The sequence below is a fragment of the Silurus meridionalis genome, chromosome 2, assembly GCF_014805685.1.
Source record: "Silurus meridionalis isolate SWU-2019-XX chromosome 2, ASM1480568v1, whole genome shotgun sequence".
Taxonomy (NCBI): domain Eukaryota; kingdom Metazoa; phylum Chordata; class Actinopteri; order Siluriformes; family Siluridae; genus Silurus; species Silurus meridionalis.
The window spans coordinates 12,397,560-12,420,796 of record NC_060885.1 but is presented as its reverse complement, the minus strand read 5'-3'; the positions used below and the strand labels follow the sequence as shown (position 1 = coordinate 12,420,796).

At 37.3% G+C, this 23,237-nt stretch overlaps 1 protein-coding gene across 2 annotated transcripts in view; it reads right to left on the bottom strand.

Annotated features, from left to right (window-relative positions):
• Nucleotides 1-23,237, bottom strand: part of dntt (deoxynucleotidyltransferase, terminal) — a 123,638-nt gene that overhangs the window by 31,402 nt on the left and 68,999 nt on the right. For both annotated transcript variants that reach the window (XM_046863732.1, XM_046863733.1), the window contains 2 exons: nt 17,018-17,263; nt 11,049-11,132 (listed from right to left, as the gene is read on the bottom strand). In XM_046863732.1, the coding sequence (XP_046719688.1) occupies nt 11,049-11,132; nt 17,018-17,263 (330 nt within the window). The remainder of the gene's footprint in view (nt 1-11,048; nt 11,133-17,017; nt 17,264-23,237) is intronic.

Here is a 23,237-nt window from a genome sequence, read left to right as displayed (position 1 = left end):
AAGGACACCCAGTGAATTAACAACACGGGCCTGGGCACCCAAAGCTCACTGATACGATGGCTATGATTACTCATCATTACACAAGAACTAATAAACATTAGATAAAGAGTGGGCAAAAATCCCAAATGCTTAATGTCCATTAGTTTTGTTGTCTTATTCCTTCCTTTTCACAGGTTTGTACACCAAGTTGGTAAAAAAATATACTTTGTTGGTTGAATCATGCAGTGATTTAGTAAAAAAAAAAATTTATCTTAATATTATTTGCTAGTGTCTACAATACACGAAACAAGAACATCAAACTATATATTTTTTATATTTTTTTTGGACAAGGAAATATTTGCCATTTTAATAACGACTACATTAAACACATACGAAAGGCTATAAAAGTATTTGCATAAATTATTTTCCAAAAAAACACGACAATTAGAACGACAAAGAACAAGCTAAATGTTTCAAGTACTGTAAACCAAACCCTACATAATGTTGTTCTCAATAGCATACAACCTCCAGTGTAATATTGCTTCTATACAACGGTTTACAAAAGAATGACAAAAGTAAATTTAAGAATCTTCAAACATAGATTTGAACTCAAGTGGCTTGTTAATGTAATATATTGTAAATGTAAATGTAAATGTAAATGTTGTTAAAAAAAAGAGCAAACAATATGCTGGCTGTTCAGTTCAAATATAGATAACCTTTAGTTTAGTAGAAATAGTCCAAGTAAGACTTTTGCTCTTTAAATACTGCATTACTTTACTTCCCAGAAATTCTGGTTACAACCTTTGTGGAATAAAGCAGTATCGCCTTTGTCCTGCTATCTAGAAGTAAGGAGAATAAAATGTATGGAAAAAACATTCCTGAAAATGTATATATTTACCTAAAGAAATAGTTGGAACTCTAGATCTCTATCTCTTGTTTGGCCATTGATTATTCAAATTCCAGATTTTTATAGCTACTCAGTGGTTACAATTACATCTTTTTAAATTATTATTATTATTATTATACTCCATACTCTAAAGCATATAGTGCCATATGTTGTTTTGTTTCTAATACCTTTTGTTCTGCTATTTCAGACAAAAGCAAAATGATCTACAACAGTATATAAAAGATATTTGATTTGAGACTAGTCAAATGAACCCTAAAAATAACGGGTGACTAACGTTTATTCATTGCTAGATTATTATAGACTAGAGATTCAAGATGACAGTCATTTCACTGGCGTGTGTCACAGCCACGCAAACATCTGTTGCCATTTTGAAGCAGATTTTGGCTTAATTAGTTAATGGATATTAAGCAATTCAACAAGGTTCATTAAAATTTAATCAAGAAGTAACATACATTTTTTTTTTTTTAATCAATCAGAACCATGTTCAAGTGCTTGTTCCCATTAATTAGATGAATATGTTGGATAAAATTTGATTTACAACGCATGACATTGAGTATGTGCATGAGAATTGGCATCAATATTTTTTAATGTACAGTGAAAGAGATAGAGAGAGAGAGAGAGAGAGAGAGAGAGAGAGAGAGCTCAATTCAAAGGGAATAATAAAAAAATATATAATTACATAATAAATGGTGGAGTTGAATGAGATTCAGATTTTGACATTTGGACATTTGAATACTCATTCAGCTGCGAGTATATGTAAATGTTGTTTTTCTTGATGTTTGGTTCACCCACACAACCTTTCTGATTTACAGCGAAGAAAAAACTCTTTGATCACATGCCCAACTGGCAGGATTTGGTAGGTTTGAACACTCAAAAGCTTTCTGTTTTGTGTAATCGCTATGAACAAACTCAACCATTTATCAGATGAATTTTACTCTAAAAGCCAAGCATGTGTCAGAGAAGCTGACCTTGACTGCTAAAACACTGACCAAAGAGGCTGTGCAGTCCTCCGTGGCCAGTGGAGCTTCATCTTTTATCTCCACTGTGTTCTCTGAGAAAGCTTCAGTGATCATTCGCTAGAACAAAGAGGATCTGCAATCTCCTCTAGCATGACCTAGGCACCAGAAGTGTATCACACATGCACACACACACACACACACACACACACACACACACACACACACTCTTCACACACTCATAATCAAGCAGTGAGTCAAAGCTCTCCACAGAGGGAGAAGAGGCGAAGGTGGCAAGACATTTTTCTCTATCACATACGTCAGTAGGGCCTAATTAAGGATGATGATACATGTCTACTTTCCAGCACTTTATTGTGTAACTGGCATACGGAATGCACAATGTGTGTGTGTGTGTGTGTGTGTGTGTGTGTGCATTAGTGTTTATATGATGCTGGATAGATGTAAATTGAGACTAAATTAAACCATTATACCACCCACCATTTTTTCCCCTTATGGTAGACCTACCTTTTCATGATCCACACCAGAACACACACACATACACACACACACACACACACACACACACACACACACACACACACACACACACACACACACACACACACACACACGCACACACACGCACACCAGCTGGGGGTTTTCAAAAGCGCTACTCCCAAAAGCCCAATGCAATTGCCCTGTTATTGTCCACTCATCCACTGCTCACTTTTCAGGTGTGTGTGTGTGTGTGCGCGCATGTGTGTGTGTTTGATTTTAACAAAGAGGCACATGTGCCAGGATTTATTAGAAAGAATACGTGCATGCACAAAGTTTATACCTTTTTGGTATGCCAGAAAAGTTTGGCATCTCATTGCACTGAATCTGCATGCAACATTGTGCATCCTAGAGTGTTTGAGTACAAAGGCTGCCTTAAATCGTGACAACAGCAGGTGTCTAAATATCTCAGATTGATGACTATGTCTATTTATAACCACTATCTAGTGCTCTGCTTGACTGATGCATGTTTAATAACAAAAAGGCCTTATTGCAGTGTGCCTCAAAATCATTATAGAAATTCTATTTGAATGTTGAGGCAAAAAAATGTAAATGCACAAGGTGTTGGATCTTGCATGGTGTGGCACCACTGCCATGAAAATAATCTTCCAAATTGGGAATGCTTTTGGTGGACTGTCTAAAGTACAGCATGACAAAAAGAAAGTTCTAGTCATTAAACCTTTTAGATAATGTGATTTTTCTTGCTAAATTCTATTTATACACCTCCAGAAATTACCTTATCTTGGTACACTGCTAGTCAATTACATGGCACCACATACTGTATATGAGTGGAAACACACACATACACATTTGACTTACTATCTTTGTGAGTAGCAATGGTTCATGACCAAAGAATTTGCTTGCACAGGACATTAATAACAGCATAGCTTCAAATAAAATTATGTAAAGAGCCTCTTCCATTTGATTCATGCAATAGGCTGAGCATCAATGATGTGCAGTCATCCACCATACAGGCTAGCAACATGGTTTAATCTAAAATATTTGTATTGTTTTTAATACAGCTTTAATGCTTCCCAAGTGTGAGGTACTCTATATGCAAAAGCTAATATCATAAACCAGGGGATGATAAACCTACATTTCCAGCCTACCTTTGCCTCAAAATCAACACGTCTTCACAGGCCAAGCAAGCGACTGTGATGCAACATCCTTTGGCTGAACAGACATTATCCACTCCATAATCCAACTTTTCCTCCACTATTCTCTGCAGTATATCTTACAATAAAACTGGCTCTGTACATTACTGACTCATTCTCTGCACTTTATTAGATCTAATACTGATAATTTTCTATAACACAAGATCTTGGTGGCTGCACAGAATTTTATAAAAGTGCTCAAGCCTGGAACAGTGTCATTTCTATCCAATATGTACAGTAATAACTCTAGATGGTGAAACATCAAGTAAGATGAGCAACCTAGTGGAACATTGGCTTATTCCGTATACTCTATGTCAAATATTCAATATATTATAATCATCTATCATTTCTCATTCATTTAATCATTAATCACTCAAAAGAGATAGTCAGTATTTTGTTCATATGGATAAGTTGACACTGCTCGTGAAGAACTTCCACTGATAAAACAATTCAAATTCTTTAATCTGAATTTTAACGCTAACTTCATAAACCAAAAGAACTCTTTTTGGATCTTTTTTTTTTTTTTTACTTAATCGAATTTGTTTGAAATATTCCTATTTGGTCCCCACCGAGATACACTATGTATACCTCCATTGTATAAGATGTCTATATGCTCTATCATTAATAATCATTTACTGGAACCAAGGGACCAAAAATTGTTGCTGTATCAGAATCCTGTGTGTACAAAGGTCTATAAAGATATATTTTGGCAAGATTGTTGTAGAAGAACCCAAGTGGCCTGCACAGAGCCCTGACTGCAAACCCACTCAACAACTTTCATATAAACTAGAAAACTGACTGTACACCAGTATTCTCACTGAACATCAATGCCAAACCTCTTGCACTTTTGTTGACTAGTGGGAAAATCCCCACTTCCATGCTGCAAAGTCTAGTAAAAAAATTTCTCAAAAGAATGAAGGTTATTATGCTGGCAATGTGATTTTTTTTTTAATGTCAACATATAGTGTATAAAAACATTCCCCCATACACTCACACATTTACAACTCGGGACAGCATATTCAAGCCATTCTACCTAATAACATGTAAAACATTGTTAAAGTGTGAAAGAAACCAGAAAACCTAGAGGAAACCCATGCAAACATTGGGAAAGCATGCAAAACTCTGTACAGGTGGTAACTCAATCCCAGGATTGAAATTGGAATGCAGGAAATTTATACATTGGGAATACACTAATTACAGTGCATATGAATAAACTAAGCTTTACAAATTATTCAAACTTCTCAACAATTATGACACCATAAACATAAATACAATTACACAAACTAATATACTATTAAGCATGACCCATTCCTTTAGAATATTGTCATTTTTACACTTCCAATAATTTACGATTACTGCACTGACCTGATCACTTCACAGATGACAATATTAAGACATATATCTACAAAGTATGTATGTTAATGGTTATTATTATAATAATAATTGTTATGTTGTTGCATGTTATTTGTTATTGTTGTACATGTACAAATTCATATCTACCATAACCCAGTTCCACACATCATAAAATAACAAATCCAAAATTATACATTTGGTGAAATTTATATTTAGCATATACACCTACACCACCTTCCTGAAACACACCAGTATGTGATAAAAAAATAACCATGTGCCATAACTTGTTATTTGCCTATGTTTACGTTCACATGCATACATTCTGGTTTCTATGTTAAAATGTGTTTTAAAAACATGTCAGGGCTTAGGATAACAAGACATCCAAATGACATTCACTTTCCTGGTTGTTTATTCAAGCATGAGCCTTCTGGATAATGTTCTGTAACGTGTAGTTGAAGGTTCAGCTTAGTCAACTATAGTCGTCTGGGGGTTTAATTCTGGCTTGTATTCACATTTAAGTACTTTCCAATCAGTAAACCATGAATAAGTTTAAATAATACATATGTGTTGGGAGTCATTTTGTTGTTTTTGTCTATATAGAAAAACAGATTTCTTGCACAGCCCTGTCTAACACTATGACATAAGCTAAGCATTCTAATTTGCATTGCCAAGGGTGAAATGGAAATTGGAAGTGCTTCTTGATTATAAACATTGTCTAAAAATGTTAAATATTTTTTTCATTTAAGTTGAAATAGATGATATTGCAGAGTGATAATGATCTAACTGATATTTAGTGAAGCAAGCTGTATTCTGTTATGTAGATGGTGAGCTGCTTCATTATTCTCTGAGATCTGGGATGTGACTCTGGATGGATTGTAACACATTTCGCAGTATTTGTGAGAGCAAAGTTTTCACTTCAGAGCACCATGTCACTTGCAGAACACAGTGTGTCACGACACATACAGAACAGTTAGCGAGAACAGCAACCAAGGCCATTAATGTTAATAAGTCTTACAGGCACAGCAAGATATGAAAAGTTTGTTTCATACTAACCAATAGAATCCAACCACAAAACAGAAGATGCAAACATATATACTGAGAAACAGACAAACATGGTTAATAAAGCTCAGGAAAACCATTGAAAGTGTGTAACAAGCAGCCATTTAAAGAAGCAAAAAAAAAAGAAATTACTTTAAAGCCTGTGAACCAAAATAGATTTTATGTAAAAATTACTTAATCATAGTTTATAGATTGCACCTTATTGCTAAATTCATAATGCTAAGGTGAAAAAAAATTACACATATAGGCACCTGTGGGCAAAACTATAGTCTTAAAGCTTTTATAATTTGTTTGTCTTTGCATTTTCTGCTGCTCAGGTGAAAGACTCTTGTCTATATCTTCTTAAGTGTCCAATGAAGAATCCTTTTTTTGAATCAGCAATTCCCCCTGCTTCTTGCAAAGAAGACAAAATTTCCAAAAGGTTTATTTTAGGCAATTTGATAGTAAACATGCTGAGCAAAGCAACTGACACCTTAGACAAGAATGCTTACCTCGTGCCATCGTATTGAGGACATAAATATAGAAGGGAAAGTAGTACATAAAAAAATACATATTTTTTTTTTATTGTATTAATATATAAAATAAATACATTAATGAATTAGCAAAATAAGAAATTTTTTTGGTTATTTCTGAAAGTCCTGGATCCTGGACACTTCGTATGTTAAGAACAAATATAAAAATCACCACATCCCACTAACAAAGTAATCTCTAATTAAATTCGCTTTTCAAACAAGACGCATACTTGTCATTTTGTATGGATTAAATGTCTAAAAATTAACACATCTAAAAGTTTTTTTAAATGCCTGAAATAAATGTTTCCTTTTTTAGAAATGATAATTTCACAGAAGCGTTAAAGCTGCAGCATGCTGCGTGTAAGTGCCCTTTCTTGTGTTTTGTATCCATTTAATTCAACCCATTATGAAGAAGGGTCCCATTTTTAGTCCAGCATTATTCTCACTGAGCGATCTGGGCTGAAAAGACTCTCTTGGGAAAATACAGACCTCGTTTCCTTTGAGACAAATCATTGGGAAGAAAGAATGGTAGTTCTTATTCACCATTATATTTAGAAAAACCAAACCAGTTCTATTTTGATATATTCACAAAGTTTAACCAATTATCATAGTTCTGTGCTGTGATAGGCTGCTGTGTGTTTTATGTAAAGTTGTTGGTAGAAATTAATAATTGAATAGAGGAAGGAAATAAAGCAGTCCATCCTGTTTGTAGGTTTGACAACTTAAAGTCAGTGGACTTGGCTGTATAGTAAAGTATTCAGTAAGTGATATGAGTTCTTCAGACAATTAGAGTGGATCTCATGTAGATAAAGGGGATATTAATTATGCCATGTTATATGACAGGTACAGCTATCCCTACACCAGGACATCCGGCTTCGGAGTATGCACTCCACTGGGTTATTAATCATACTCTTACATCTGGCTTTGAGTAATTACCCTACCAGAAACAATACACACACACACACACACACACACACACACACACACACACACACACACACACACACACACACACACATTAAAATACACCATTAAAATATGGAATAACTAAATTTCATGCAGCACATAAGAACAGTGAAGAATAATAAGAAAGGAAATACAATATTCACAATGCTAAATTTTGACAAATGTCTTTAAAGAACACATCCATATCCAGTGACCGCTAAAGTAAGGAGACTATTTTAGGAGGTGTTAGCAGGGTCACACAAACCTCCTGTTTGGGGAGGGAGCAGAATTGTCTGTTGCTGATGAAATCTTCCAATGTCCTCATTCATCAAAGCCCAGACCACATATTAATTATCCTCCACCTTCAGCCTTACAGTAGAGGACACCCCCCCAACACACACACACACTTACTTTTGCCAACCAAACATACACTTCTGCCTTCACATTTACATTGCTTAGAGAATGATAGATGACGTAAATGTCAAGCCCATACAAAACATTGATTTACATCTAAATCTGTTATTCCCGCAAAGACATAAAATTGCCTCAAGCCAAAGTTGCCTATCCAATGACTTTCAAAGTCACACTAGTCAAAAAAAACAAACAAAAAACCACTGAAACCCTGCAAACTTGCACACTGGACTCATGGAAGCACATTTCAACAACACTTTGAGATCTATGTAAACCTGTAAGATGGCATGGCACTCTGAAGACAGCAGTTAAGAATTACCATTTTACAGACTCTATTAGTCAATAATTACCACCTTCCAAAAGCTGTTACATCTCCTGTAGAGTGCTGAGGTTATTTGCGTAAGTGCTAGCTTCTAATTAGTGTAATTTAAGCATGTTCAACCATGGTCTTAACTAGAATACCCAATAACATTCATCTTTATACAAAAAAAAATTGCTCAGAATGACCTTGTCAAGACTGCACCATGTGATAATTATGCAACTTCATCAAGCTACGCCCTTTCTCAGTATATATCCATTAGACAAGAACAAGACATAGTTCATTCCATCACCAGAGGGTCAATTAGAGCACTTCACAAAGATAAAAGTGCCATTAACTCGGCTGTGTCAGCTATACTTTCTTCCGGTTAATTAAGTGTTCACAGCAGCCAACGTCACACCATTGGCATTGGTCTTAGGCAGAGGAATAAAAGGAGGGTTCTAAGTATGCAAGCCCCCCAGACAAAAAGCTATCTAATTGATCTTCATTAGTTCGAAGCTTTAATAGTACACTGTCCACTGATTTCTTCTCCTACATCTCTTACCATGATAAAGACTGACCTTCACTCAAGACATTTCCTGAGGATTGTTTCAGTTTGACAGTGTGTGTACATTTGTACCCTCTTCAGTTCCAGTCCATTCTCTGTCTCTGAATAAACTTTGTCAGTGCCATCTCCACTTCTTCCAAGCATCAGTGCTCCCAAAGCCATCTCTGATTTAAAATGAACTCTTGAATGTCATTTTGTCTTCGATATCTGCCTGCATACAGACCCTCTTTTCACCTTGTAGATGGAGAGAGACAGGTCATTTCCCTTTCTGTCACTGGTGTGGCATGTTTGAAATCCTGACATCACTGGCTGCTTGACTTCACGTCAACCACACAATGCAAATGAGTCCATGGGGCAGGACCTGAAGTCACGAATGGCAAACATATACACACTGACTCAGCACTTAGTCTACAATCTGGCATCCCAACATCTTTTATAAAACAGAATTATATATGGTTCCTATTGGTGTGTGGTATTTAACTATATGGCCCCTATAGTTCTTCTTATTTTAGGCCCTACAATAGGAAATAAAGATCACTAGACTCCTGAAAGTGTTTTGCCCCAACCTTGCATTCTATTAGTAGGATATTAAAAGGATATTATCTGAATTACTGAGAACTGAGAATATAATGCATGTAATATAAAGGAGGGAACATATCAGTAACCAGTTAGCAAACAATATCTCATGCTGTATTCACACTTATTGCCACAGAAAAACTGCTGGAATACTGAATTTGCATAGGTTGAGTTGAGTTGAATTGATCTCCTTCAGACTCCCACAAATATATCATTGGGGGACTGGTGCATCTGAAATGTCCTATGTTAATGTGAGTGTATCCTGCCCTGCAATGGATTGACCTCCCATCTATGCTGCATTCCCACCTTAGTGTTCCTGAGATAGGCTCAGAATTCAACATAACCCTAACCAGGATAAAGCAGCTACAGAATACGAATGAACAAATGATGAATAATAGAACACCATGTAAAGGTTATCTGCAGAACCCGTCAAACACACAATGGGGTATTTATCTAACAGAGGCGTGAGTAAACAAGAGTTTGTCATGAGCATTTTGTTAGTAGGTGTTGAAATAGGCAAAAAACACATGAATAAAAAGACTTATAGTCTTATTATATATTGTACTTATTATATCTAGACATTCAAAGTGACCTGCATTACTGAAAACATCAGATACATTATTATTATTTTGTTACAGCTTGCGCTGACATGCATAAATGAGAACTCACACGGTGAGACAGATGGAAACTAGAAGTAAACAAGGACATCTGAACAAGACCCAGAAGGCAGTATACAGTAGTTCAATCATTATAGCCTACTTTTGTCATTCATCCTGAATCATAAATCGACTCATCTGAGCTGCCAGCACATGTGACAAATATGACAGCACGCATTATATGATTTGCAGGCCCATTGGAGGAAACCTCCCAAGGTGTCAGTCCTGATTGGCTGTCAGCATGACTGAGGCTGTTCTGTCACAGCAAGTCACTGCGACACGACGTTGATGGATTACTGTGTTTCAGAAAAAAAAGTGTGCCAGTCATTATATGTTAATGTTGGCCACAATCAGGCTAAATTCCTGCCAGTGTTGGTGGGAAGTAAAATCTGATGAGAATGTTTATTTTTTAACTGGTAAACGTGTGTATAAAGGCTTTGCATGTATATATATTATTTACTTGAGCTGAATTAGTAAATGATGTCAAGTAAGCTAACTCAGAGAGGCAATTGATTTGGCATAAAAATAAATATTGCAAAACAATAATCTGTTTTGTGCCCCCTTGATCAATTAGCCATCTTAAGAACAGTTGACACAAAAAAAAAACATACATCCTCAGTGAAAGCCTGACATGTTTTGCGCTTTTTCTATTTGAATAAAACACAACTCATGAAACATCAGCATATCAGGATAGCAAGAGCAGTGTGATGCATTCATACAGAGTTTCCACAGAAAGCTAGAAAGCACTATAACGCAACTAAGCTCACAGCTGCATCACAGTTTTTTCCTTATACAGCACATCTGAGAGGCTCAGTGGGAAAAGTTATTTTTACAGTTAAAAAGACAAAATATAGAGGACCCAGGCTGATTCTGTGCCACCATTCCTTTTACAAAACAGAACAGAGATTTGTGACATTTGTGATATACTGTAACATTACAGCAAATATGCCTTAGATGTGTGCCACATGTGGTAAAAACAAAAACATTCACATGCACCTAGACATAGAATGAGTGCACTATTATATGTGCTACATGCTTTTCTATTGTTGCTTGTAAATTGCAAATATTAGTATCTAAATATCGAAAGGTGTGAGTGTGTGTGTTATGTGTATTACATACTGTTGTTTTATCAAAGAGGGCATGATTGTCCAGCATCATGTTTCGCTCCAGTCGGGCAAATCTCCTCAGGTCTCTTTCAAACTGCTGCAGAAGAGATATAGTCTTGTGTAAAAACAAATATACAGTACAGACCAAAAGTTTGGACACACCTGCTCATTCAAAGAGTTTTCTTTATTTTCATGACTATGAAAATTGTAGATTCACACTGAAGGCATCAAAACTATGAATTAACACGTGGAATTATATACATAACAAAAAAGTGAACTGAAAATATGTCATATTGTAGGTTCTTCAAAGTAGGCATCAAGAGAATGCCAAGAGTGTGCAAAGCAGTAATCTAAGCAAAAGGTGGCTACTCATAGTTTTGATGCCTTCAGTGTGACTCTACAATTTTCATAGTCATGAAAATAAAGAAAACTCTTTGAATGAGAAGGTGTGTCCAAACTTTTGGTCTGTACTGTATATATACAGTACAGACCAAAGGTCTGTACCATTTCTATATTTTCATGACTATGAAAATTGTAGAGTCACACTGAAGGCATCAAGGGCTATTTGACCAAGAAGGAGAGTGATGGGGTGCTGCGCCAGATGACCTGGCATCCACAGTCACCGGACCTGAACCCAATCGAGATGGTTTAGGGGTGAGCTGGACCGCAGAGTGAAGGCAAAAGGGCCAACAAGTGCCAAGCATCTCTCGGGGAACTCCTTCAAGACTGTTGGAAGACCATTTCAGGTGACTACCTCTTGAAGCTCATCAAGAGAATGCCAAGAGTGTGCAAAGCAGTAATCAAAGCAAAAGGTGGCTACTTTGAAGAACCTAGAATATGACATTTTTCAGTTGTTTCACACTTTTATGTTACGTATATAATTCCATATATAATTCCACATGTGTTAATTCATAGTTTTGATGCCTTCAGTGTGAATCTACAATTTTCATAGTCATGAAAATAAAGAAAACTCTTTGAATGAGAAGGTGTGTCCAAACTTTTGGTCTGTACTGTGTGTGTGTGTGTGTGTGTGTGTGTGTGTGTGTGTGTGTGTGTGTGTGTGTGTGTGTGTATATATATATAGTAATTTAATACTGATACTGATTTTTGGGTTTTCATTAGCTATAAGCCATTATATCAGTCTGTGTTTGATTAATATACGAGTTTCACTTTTTGTATTGAATCACACAGTATCTCACAAAAATATTATATAATTGTATATTATTATATGTTCTCAAGGGACAATACAATGGAAATAAAAATTGGATATATTTTAGTCACTATCAATGTGCAGCTTGTATAGAAGTACAGATTTACTGACCTCTGAAAATAACTCAACATACTGCCATTATTGTCAAAATAGCTGGCAACAAAAGTGAGTACACCCTAAAAGATAACAGCTGTACGTTGTTTAACTGTGCAAAGCCACATGTCCTATTCATCATATTCATGATTTTGTCTGCTTGACATACCCACCACTGAATGTTCAACATGGCACATCATGACAAATAACTCTCTGAGGATTTGTGAATTAGAATTGTTGCAGTCCACAAAGATGGCCTAGACTATAAGAAGATCGATAACACTCTGAAACTGAGCTACAGTACAGTGGCCAGGGTCATACAGAGGTTTTCCACTAGGAACAGTCCGCACAAGGGTCGTTCAAAGAAGTTGAGTCCTCATGCTGTGTTTCAGGTGCAGAATCTACTTCAAAAAACAGACGCATGAGTGCTGCAGCATTGCTTTACAGGTTGCAGAAGCGGAAGGTCCGCTTGTCAGTGCTCAGACCATACGCTGCACACTGCAACAAGTCGGTTTGCATGGTTGTCATCCCAAAAGAAAGCCTCTTCTGAAGCTGGCTCACAAGAAGCCTGCATACAGTTTGCTGAAAACAACCTATCCAAGTGCATGCAGTGGCAGGCGGTCAGGGCCAGCAAAGAATTCTCTGCTGGCCTAAACACTATTAGAAGCACTGCCCTACATTTACAACATAAATTCTAATATTTGTTTCGTGAAATTTTATTAATTTATTAACAACAGTTTATTCTCTTCATTTCATAGTGTTTCTCTTGGCTGCACTGCTTCCAGTAAGTGTATGTGGATGTTACATTTTTTGTCCAATCAGATTTCAGCCTCTATGTGCTGCCATGTCAATCTAAACTGCTGGCCTTTTTACCATAGAGAATATTATCAATGTGTCTGTTTCTTTAACCAATCAGATTTCATATTCGCCTCACAGGGCCAGGTAGCTGCCCCAGAATAGCGCCAGCATTTTTCCATCCTCTGATTGGTTGGTCAGAGGGAAACTGTTACAGCCAAGTTTGACTGGCAAAACACATCTGCAGTGATCTGCACACAATTAATACATCTGAGTTAGACTTTTCTATGCCTACGGAGAAAGCTAAATTTATTTGCTTTCGGACATACCTAAAAATCAATTTTCCAGAAAAGCTAGACAATGTGAGGAGAGGTCAGCCAACCCCAAAGCTAGCTAGCTTTTCTCAGCCCGGGAAAGGGTTTGTTCGCCACTTCCAGACCAGTGAATAAGACCGGTACCACTGGACTACAGTCTCTGAAGAGCGGTACAAATTATGACTATGCATCTCTGGTGAGTAGGTTCTATTTTGTTACAATTTTTGTGTTGTAGGTGGCACAGTTGTGATTGTAGTGTAGAGGTTTGGTGTTGTCTTAACTGGGTTTCTTGCTTTGGTAAAATGGTATTCACCCTCCATATGTGAAATGCCTCTCTCTCTGTAATGCCACATGTTGTTATATTGCATTCTTGTATTGTATTGATGGTTTCTATAATGCGACATGATAGCGGTGGTATTAGGAGGAGGATTTAGTCGGGTAAGTACCCACTGAAGGCCCAGGTACCAAATGTAAGGCCCGCCACTGAGAGCATGAATTACTGGAACCACGCCTTGTGGTCTGAGGAGACTAAGATAAACTTGTTTAGCTCAGATGGTGTCAGATGTGTGGCGACGCCCTGGTGAGGAGTACCAAGAAAATTGTGTCTTGCCTACAGTCAAGCATTGTGGTGGTAGCATCATGGTCTGGGGCTGCATAAGTGCTGCTGGTTCTGAGGAGCTGCGGTTCCATTAAGGGAAACATGAATTCCAGCTTGTAGTGTGACATTCTGAAGCAGAACATGATGCCCCCTTGCTTCAGAAACTGGGCCTACCACAGTTTTATAACATAATAACGTCCCCAAACATGACCCCAAGATGACAACTGCTTTGCTGAAGAAGCTGAAGATGATGGAGTGGCCAAGTATGTCTCCAGACCTGAAACCTATTGAACACCTGATGGGCATCCTCAAGCGGAAGGTGGAGAAGTGACATGTGTCTAAAATCCAGCAATGCCATGATGTCAATATGGAGGAGTGAAAGAGGATCCCAGCAACAACCTGTGCAGCTCTGGTGAATTCCATGCCCATGAGAATCAAGACAGCACTAGATATCATACAAAATATTGACAGTTTTGACATGTTTAATTAGGGTGTACTCACTTTTGTTGCCCGTTATTTTGACAGTAATGGCTGTATGTTGAGTTATTTTAGAGGACATTAAATCTCTACTGCTATACAAGCTGCACATTGACGACTTTAAAATATATCCAATTTAGATTTCTATAGTATTACGGTGGCCGAGAAGAGCAAAACATATCAACAAACCCAAAAAACAAAACAACAAATCCAAAAACAAATTAACAAATCCGAAAACACAGCGACAAAATTCAGACAAACCAGAAAAGGTAGGTATACCGTATATTTCCCCTAGAGAACATATAATAAAATTGTTGCGTATAAAACAATTATATATATATATATATATATATATATATATATATATATATATATATATATATATATATATATATATATATTATGAGAAAGAGAGAGAGAGAGATGTTGAATGTAATACTGTAAAGTAAAAAACACAATAAAATCACACATTGGATGCTGGCCTAGTTATATGTAGAAGCTACAAAACTAATCTAGTCTAGACTAACTAGTCTTTTATATTGATGATGAGGAAAATAAAAGACTAGTTAGTCTAGACTAGATTAGCACCTCAGTCACGATTCTAATCTGCATTTACCATCTAAATGCAGTTTTGTGCCAATCTGCAGGTTGAATTAAATGCACTATTTGACATTAATCTGTTTAGAAAGCCTTATCATGGTCAGCAGGCCTATTTAAATTCCTCTCTATTAATCTCATCTAATCACTAATGCTTTCTGCATTATGCTAATTTCCCAAAGGTCATGGCCAGTTTAGCACTGTTTATCAACAAAACACTGTAAGTGGAGACCGCATGACACTGCAGGGCTCACAAACGAACAAAGCTATGTGATAAAGCAGAGAACGTTGGAACAAATAAGCATTTTTATCAGGTGACACCAACAAGAAAAATGACACTGAATTAATGGATAAAGAAAATAACACATTTTAATCTTGTATAATATGACACAAGATGAATTTAACATATGGAAGTCAGTGGCCCAACCTTAATGCGACATATAAAATATATTTAGTTCTACATTTCCCTTTGTTTTCACTTTTACCATGCACAGAGAGCAGAAGTTTAGCACCTGTGGTTAATCCTATGTAGCATAACATGGCTTAATAGTGATGATATAATACTGATTACATAATAGTATCATTCTATTAAAAAAGAAATGAAATCAAATGAAATTTAAATGGTTTAATGTATTCATTCTCTCAAAAAAATGGCCAGACTCCCAGGTTTGACCCATACCCTATGCCTGAACAGAGAGATTGCTTACTCTCCGAGTCTTAGCTTCCCCAGTTGTGAGCTGGCCTTTGATAGCAGAGAACTGCAGTTTGGTTGGAATTGGAATTGAGAAAAATAAAGAAATAAATCCCCAAAATTGATATTCTACTTACCAGTATTATATGACTCTCTTTCTTTCCCTTAACCTCTCTTCTTGCTTTCATTCTGTTTTTTCTTCTTTACATTTACATTTGCCAGATATCCTTTTCTAGAGAGGCTTACGATTATCTAATTTATACAAGTGAGCAGTTGGATGTTAAGGGCCTTGTTCAAGGGCCCAAGAGTGGCAGATTGGCAGAGTGGGATCAGAAGTCTACATTATAATGCTTGAACTACCACTACCTTTACCACTTACATGTTGTTTGTTCCTTTTTCGTTTATTCATTCGTTTGTTCCTTTAATTGTGTATTTTTTCTGTCAAATGTTCTTTCTTTTTCCTATCCCTCTTTTCTTCCTTCCTTTTTTTTTTTTTTTTTTACTTAAATCACATTCTATAAGCTTCCAGTCCCAAGCCAGAAAGCCTGATAGAATATCTAAAATAAATTGCCTTTTTTTTTTTTAAATACACAATCATACTAATTTCATTGGCCACCGAAATGAAAATTTAAAATTGGATTTTAAACTTTTTGTGCACAATCTGCTTGTGCACAAATTGTTTAATGCCTGCTTCAGTTTTTTGCTTTTCTTTGCTTTAACTTTATGTCTAGCTAGCTGCCCTACCTTTCTCCTTCTCCTTCTTGTCTTGTTTTTTTTTTTTGGCATTTAGCCTAATGACAGCATAATCACCCATTGCTGACTCTGACAATGTAATTAGCCTGGCTACAAAATCTTAACACGAGAGTAAGAATTAAGATTGCATAAAATAGCTGAAATCTAATTTAAACCACATTTCTATTAAAGAAATCTTGTATAATACAATGTTTTATGTTAAAATATAAAAAATTCCAGGCAATCCATTTAACATTGTGGATTAGACCTTTAGAAATAAATGAAAGAACAAGGATTATTATTGTTTTTAGCCAAATGACATTCAGTTTAATATGTGATGGCAATGGCAACCATAATCACCTCAATCCTAATACCAAAGAATATAGAAAATACATTTCCAAGCATTATTTGAGCAAGGAGGATATGGAGGTTTGGTGTTGCATGGTACACACCCATTAGACTGTTTGCTTCTTACCGTGGATCCACTCCAGCCCAGCAGGGCGAAAGCATATCGCTCAGCCGGAGGTGCTACCAGATCCACCCTCACTGCCTTCCAGTCTCTCCCACATGTCTGCTCTGCCTGCTGGCCATCCACCTGCTCATTCTTCAATTTCACGATCAGAAAACATTTCTGGAAATGATCCATGGCTTCAAACCGGCAACTTGGCAACTTGCTTAGGTCAAAGGTTGACTCTTGGAAGTCTGAGTAAAGGAGAATTCCCTGAAAAGTGAGACAAGATAACTATCATTGGACAATGTTTGTATTTTTAAAAAGCCCTATCATTTTTATTAGTAATCTATAACAATCCACAGTAGCCTTGGCTCAGTAGTAGTACCTCAAATACTAAAAGACAGGTTGCTTACCCGAGGGTTGTAAGATTAAATCTCAGCACCACCAACATGCCACTGTTGGACTGTTGATCAGGGCCCCTAACTAGTTAGAATCCTAAATAGTAACTGAATACTGTCTGCCTGAATTATTTATTTATTTATTTATTTATTTATTTATTTATTTATTTATTTATTTATAATAATCATCACAGGTTAAGGTTTATCCTTTTTACACATGAACACTTTTGGAATAACTTTCTAATATTGTCTTTCTATAGTCTTATATTTACAATCTAATTGAAGAACAGATATGCGTTAAGGGCATTGTCCAGGGTCCTGATATTGGTAGAATTTATTTTTAGGATTTAATGGCTCAATAGCCACAGTACCTTACATATGCATCTTGGAATTCTAGCACAACCAGTGAATACATGAAAGTAATATTTCATTACAGACTGCAAAATTGCACTTTTTTCAGTATACTGTTGCTGCTAAATTGTAACTCTTAACGTGTTGACAACAGCGGGATGCCATTCTCAGTCTGTGCTAAATGGTTCCACTCCATAGGAAATGAAATCAATTCCAGACTTTACCACAGAGCACATGCAGGCAAGCAGGAAGCAGAATAGGTATGCAGAGTAAGACAGAGCGAGAACAAATACTCAGGGGAGGGGTGAAGTGGAAAAAAAAAAAAACGAAGAAATAAAATGTACAAAGAAAAAGTGATAAAATCAAATACACACAAAAAGTAATTGGGTTTAAGGGTAATACTGGGAAGAAATACTGAAAGAGAGAATGAACGATAAAGAGACAGAAGATGGGGGGCGGGTTGCAAAGTGAAAGAGTGGTGGTCAGGGCTGGCTGAGGATGGAAGCTGTAAATTGATTTCCTCTGGGCCTGCGCCCGGTCTGATTATTCAGTTCCTGATGGGAACAGCACTAAGGCGATTAAGATTACAAATTGTCAGTTTAATTCCAATGCCTGCAATAATTGTTGAGTTACTATAACCCTCTTGCAGCCTATAAATCTTCAGCAATCTTACTAAAGAGCAATCATTGCTAGAGGAGCAACAGCGTTTTTGATATCACTCTCATACACACACACACACACACACACACACACACACACACACACACACACACACACACTCTACTGGTCAAACCTCAGATACCCTCTCTGTCTCTCTCTTCCTCTTTCTCTCTTAGATATACAGTATACCACATAATATTATAATGTCACAAATGTCTATCTTTCTCTCTCTCTCTCTCTCTCTCTCTCTCTCTCACACACACACACACACACACACACACACACATCACACATTCAGTGTCTCTTCTGGTTAAAAGTGACAATGTAATTTCTGGCTCAATGTGTCAGACCCAGCATATCACTCTTCCTTCATCTAAAAGGTCCTCTCCATCTTGCAGTGTAAGATAAAGTGACCACACACTCAGCCTATGAAGTAGGAGGTGATTGAGACTGCGGAGAAGCGGACATTTACAACTAGGGTGGGGATGAAAGTCTCCATTCATTTCTGCCCTCCTTTTCTACTTCAGTGCCCTTCTGACCTTTCCGTCTTTCATCCCTGTACACACACTGACTTACACACACACACACACACACACACACACACACACACACACACACACACACACACACGCGTAATGAGCCCTCTGGGCACAACTGAACCTCAGCAGAAGTGAAGATGAAATTGCTGCTCTGAGGTGAGGAGCTGATTCCGTATGTAATTATATGGAGCATTTCACTTCTCATCAACACAAAGCCATGAAAGAAGCCAAAACTCTAATCAGCTAAAGCTAAAACTGGCTGCTTTCCCATCAACTCACCACCAGCTCTGAATCCCAATGACGATCAACCAAATAAAGCTCCATAGTTCTAAGATATTAAGGTAATTTGACACAAAAGGTTGATTTGTTTTAACTAGCCCAAGGCTTCCTGACTTCTTCAAGGATTTTTTGGGTTTGGTAAAACTTTCTAAAAACTGAGATAAGCCAATCTAATCTAATTAACCACTTTGCACAAAGCAGACAGTCAGTAAATCCCACTTCTCACACGTCTTTGGTGTTAGATTTACAAGAAGTTCATTACCGGCTTCATTTGAAACCTGGAATCGATTCCAGGAGATCTAACACTGGTTTGGGACTTTTTTTATGTGTCCACAAATCTTAGTGATGAACAAGGCAGTTGGGTGTAGATCAAATTTTTAGTCCGTTTCAGCCAGTTATTTTTGCTCTAAGGCTCATAGGTGTAGCAGTGCTATAGTGGATGTGGCAGGAGAGAGGTAGATTTAAACTGAGTAAGATACAGGCTTGTATAGTTAATACATAAAAAATGGTGAGAATACAGAATTGGAGGAGAAAGAAAAAAGCATGCATTTATAATCAAGTCGTTGTTTACATCCAGGATGAGATGCTAGACTTATGATCTACTGTATAAATGTTTTTAGTTGCATGACCTTGACAAAACGGCTAACAACTATCCTTGCATGGTTAGGGTCTATGCCCCGGGTTAAAGAGACGCTGGCTAGCTATCTCTCCCCGAGTGTTGCATCGTGCCGGCACCACCATGGACCTGGTCCAACCATGCCACAACCAGTGCTTCAATGCACAGCCAACTCCAGCAAGCATCCTCCTCGATTTCCACCTAAAATATAGCGGGCCTGGAGAACTCGAGTCTCAAGAGGCTGATACCCTTAAGAGACTACCTGGCAGCCTGGGAAGCTTTGCCAGACGTGTCTTGGTGGGTCCTGCATACTGTAGACAAAGGCTATATGATTTAGTTCGGGATTCATCTGCCCTGGTTCGATTGGGCAGGGCTCAAGTAGACCTGTTCGTGACTCAAGAAATGTTGCACTGTCCGCTCTGCTTCTCCCATACATCTCCAGCCCCTCTAGGGCTGGACGCCTGTACACCTTGCCCCCATCATGCTGCTTCCAGGAGTTCTGGAGAAAATTTATCCAGATGGAGTCCGTCTCCTCCTGGTGGCCCCGCGGTGGCTGGGCAGACCATGGTTTGAGGACCTGGTAGCCCTTCTCAAACACCCTCCCTGGGAAAATCGACTCAGAAAAGATCTTCTATCTCAGGCAGTGGGTGCAATAATTCAGAGTTGTGGAATCTGTAGAGACCATTTTCCAATCCAGAGCTCCCTACACAAGAAGGTTGTATGCCGCTAGATGGCGCCTGTTCAGTGTATGGTGTGATCAGCACTTATTGGATCCAGTTAACTGCCTATTCACTGCCTACATCACTATTCAGGATTTTCAGGCATTAGGTTGGTTTAAATCCTACCTGTCTGATTGTTACCATTTTATAGATTTACATGGAGAACTATCCAGGCTAATGCAAGGCTCAGTTCTAGGACCCCTGTTATTTACAATGTACATGCTTCCCTTAGGAAATATTATTAGAAGGCATGGCTTCCACCGATGATACTTAGCTATATATCTCATCAAAACCAGACGAAACATCTCAATTGATCAGGTTAACTGAGTGTGTCGAATAATTAAAAGATTGGATGACGCATAACAGAGACAGAGATATTTCTCTTCGGGCCAAGAACCAGTACACACAAGCTGCAGCAATTTAACTTACAATTAGAAGGATGAACTGTAACTACTATTTCAACAGTAAAAGACCTGTGAATTATATTAGACAGCAACTTGTCTATGCAAATCATATCATCCATATTACAAAAACAGCCTTCTTCCACATTAGAAATATTGCTAAGCTAAGAAATGCTGTCTATATCTGATGCAGAGAAGTCTATTGTAATACATTTCTAGGTGGTTGTCCTGCATCATTAATAAACAAGCTACAGTTAGTCTAGAATTCACCAGCCAATGTTCTCACAAGGTTGAGAAATTATGATCATATAACTCCAATCTTATCACCTACACTGACTACCTCAAGTTTTGAATCGAGTACAAACTATTTACTTACAAAGCCCTAAATGGTTTGGCTCCCATGTATCTATCCAGTCTTCTAACGTTCTACAATCCGTCATGCTCTTTGAGATCTCAAAACTCTGGGCTTCTAGTAGTTCCTAGAATAGCAAAATCCACTAAAGTTGGTAGAGCATTTTCACATTTAGCTCCTAAACTTTGGAATTGCCTTTCTGACAGTATTCAGGACTCAGACACACTGTCTTTCTGCACAGATCACAGACACTTTACACATAACACACAACGCATTATCACATATCATAAATCATAATCCAGTGCTCTAGTACATCTGATCAAACACATTATCAACTGATGCTTGTAATATTATGAACAGCAGCTACGCTAATTCCTCTCCACTGCTTCTCTTTCTCTACCCATCCCGAGCTATCCTGAGGTTGCACCAGCTCCAGCTGTGTCCCACTTCATGAATATGGCCCTTCAAAGCAAAGGTGCTGACCCCACAAACATCCTGAACCATCTAAAAACGTACCAACGCAATTTGGATCCCACTTCATGTAGATTTTTGACATTGGACTTCTTTAAACATTTAAAGGCTCTGGCATGGAGGAGTTGGTGTTGGATCTATGATGATCTCAGATGTTCAGATGTTTTATAAGTTGCTCAATTTCTCTTGCTTCCACAACATCAACTGACTATATAAGACTGTAGAAAGGACATTTTTCATAATCACACACTCTGGTGCTTATGTTAGTTCTCTCTCTCTCTCTCTCCAGTGTTTTGTATTGTTTTAAGATTTACAGTATAATCACATGCTTGATATCACCCGAATGAGGATGGGTTCCCCTTTTGATTCTGGTTCCTCTCAAGGTTTCTTCCTCATATCGTCTAAAAGAGTTTATTCTTGCCAGAGTTGCCCCAGGCTGCTCATCAGGGATAAACACACATAATTCACTTATATAAAAATAAAATTGTTATATAATTCTAATGTTCTGTAAAGTTGCTTTGAGACAATGTCCATTGTGATAAGCCTTATAGAAATATATTTGAACTTAAACTTAAACATGGTAACTTAATTTTAATTCAATAGTGTCTGGCTGAATTATTATTATTATTATTTATATTATTATAAAAGATTGTTGTAGTAGTGTCTAACAAGAACTACAAAGTAGGGACTACTAGCATTTGCTTCCTCTATTTGGTGTTTTTAAACATCCCAGGAAAATAAACACTTAGAGGAAGATTCTATCTACCCTCTTCCACATACATGAGCTCATAGATAACCATAATTGGATAGTTTCACTCTGACAGAGGAGAAAGCATAATACGATTAATCTTACCATTCCCTAGAGCTCTTGTTAATGGAAAGCTGTGAAATAGTCAGGATTGTGTGTCCCTGGACTGATTTTGTTTGTGGCTACTAAAATGTAGAATCAGGTAACTGAAATAGGGTATAGGCTGAATAAACATTCGATGAGTCAACAGAAAGTCTAATGAAACTAACTGAAAAGCAGGTTTTCACAATCTGATCTCTTGGTTCTTATTGGTATTCATCACTGTACACTAGTTTTAAATGGAAAACTAAGCTTTTGAGTAAACAATTTACTCTCAGGCTTAAATATTAGTGATATTGCGTCTTTCTGTCAAAGTAGTTTGCTCTTGGACACATTTACTTGTAAAAGTGTACCAGACTGTCTAGCTAGACTAAAAGACTGGCTTGTGAAATAGGAAAGCTTTGTGAGGTTGATCCAAATTCTGGGTTGTTTTACATGTTATGTTTGGCTCCGTCAAACTCTACAGCCTGACCATGAATGTACATGTGCATTTTTCTGCTTGCTAATTTTATTCTGATCATTATTGTCTTGTCTTTCTTGTTTTCATTATAATGTCTTGCTTAGGTTCAAACAGATTAGGATTGATCTTGCCAGTGTCTTTAGAGACTTCA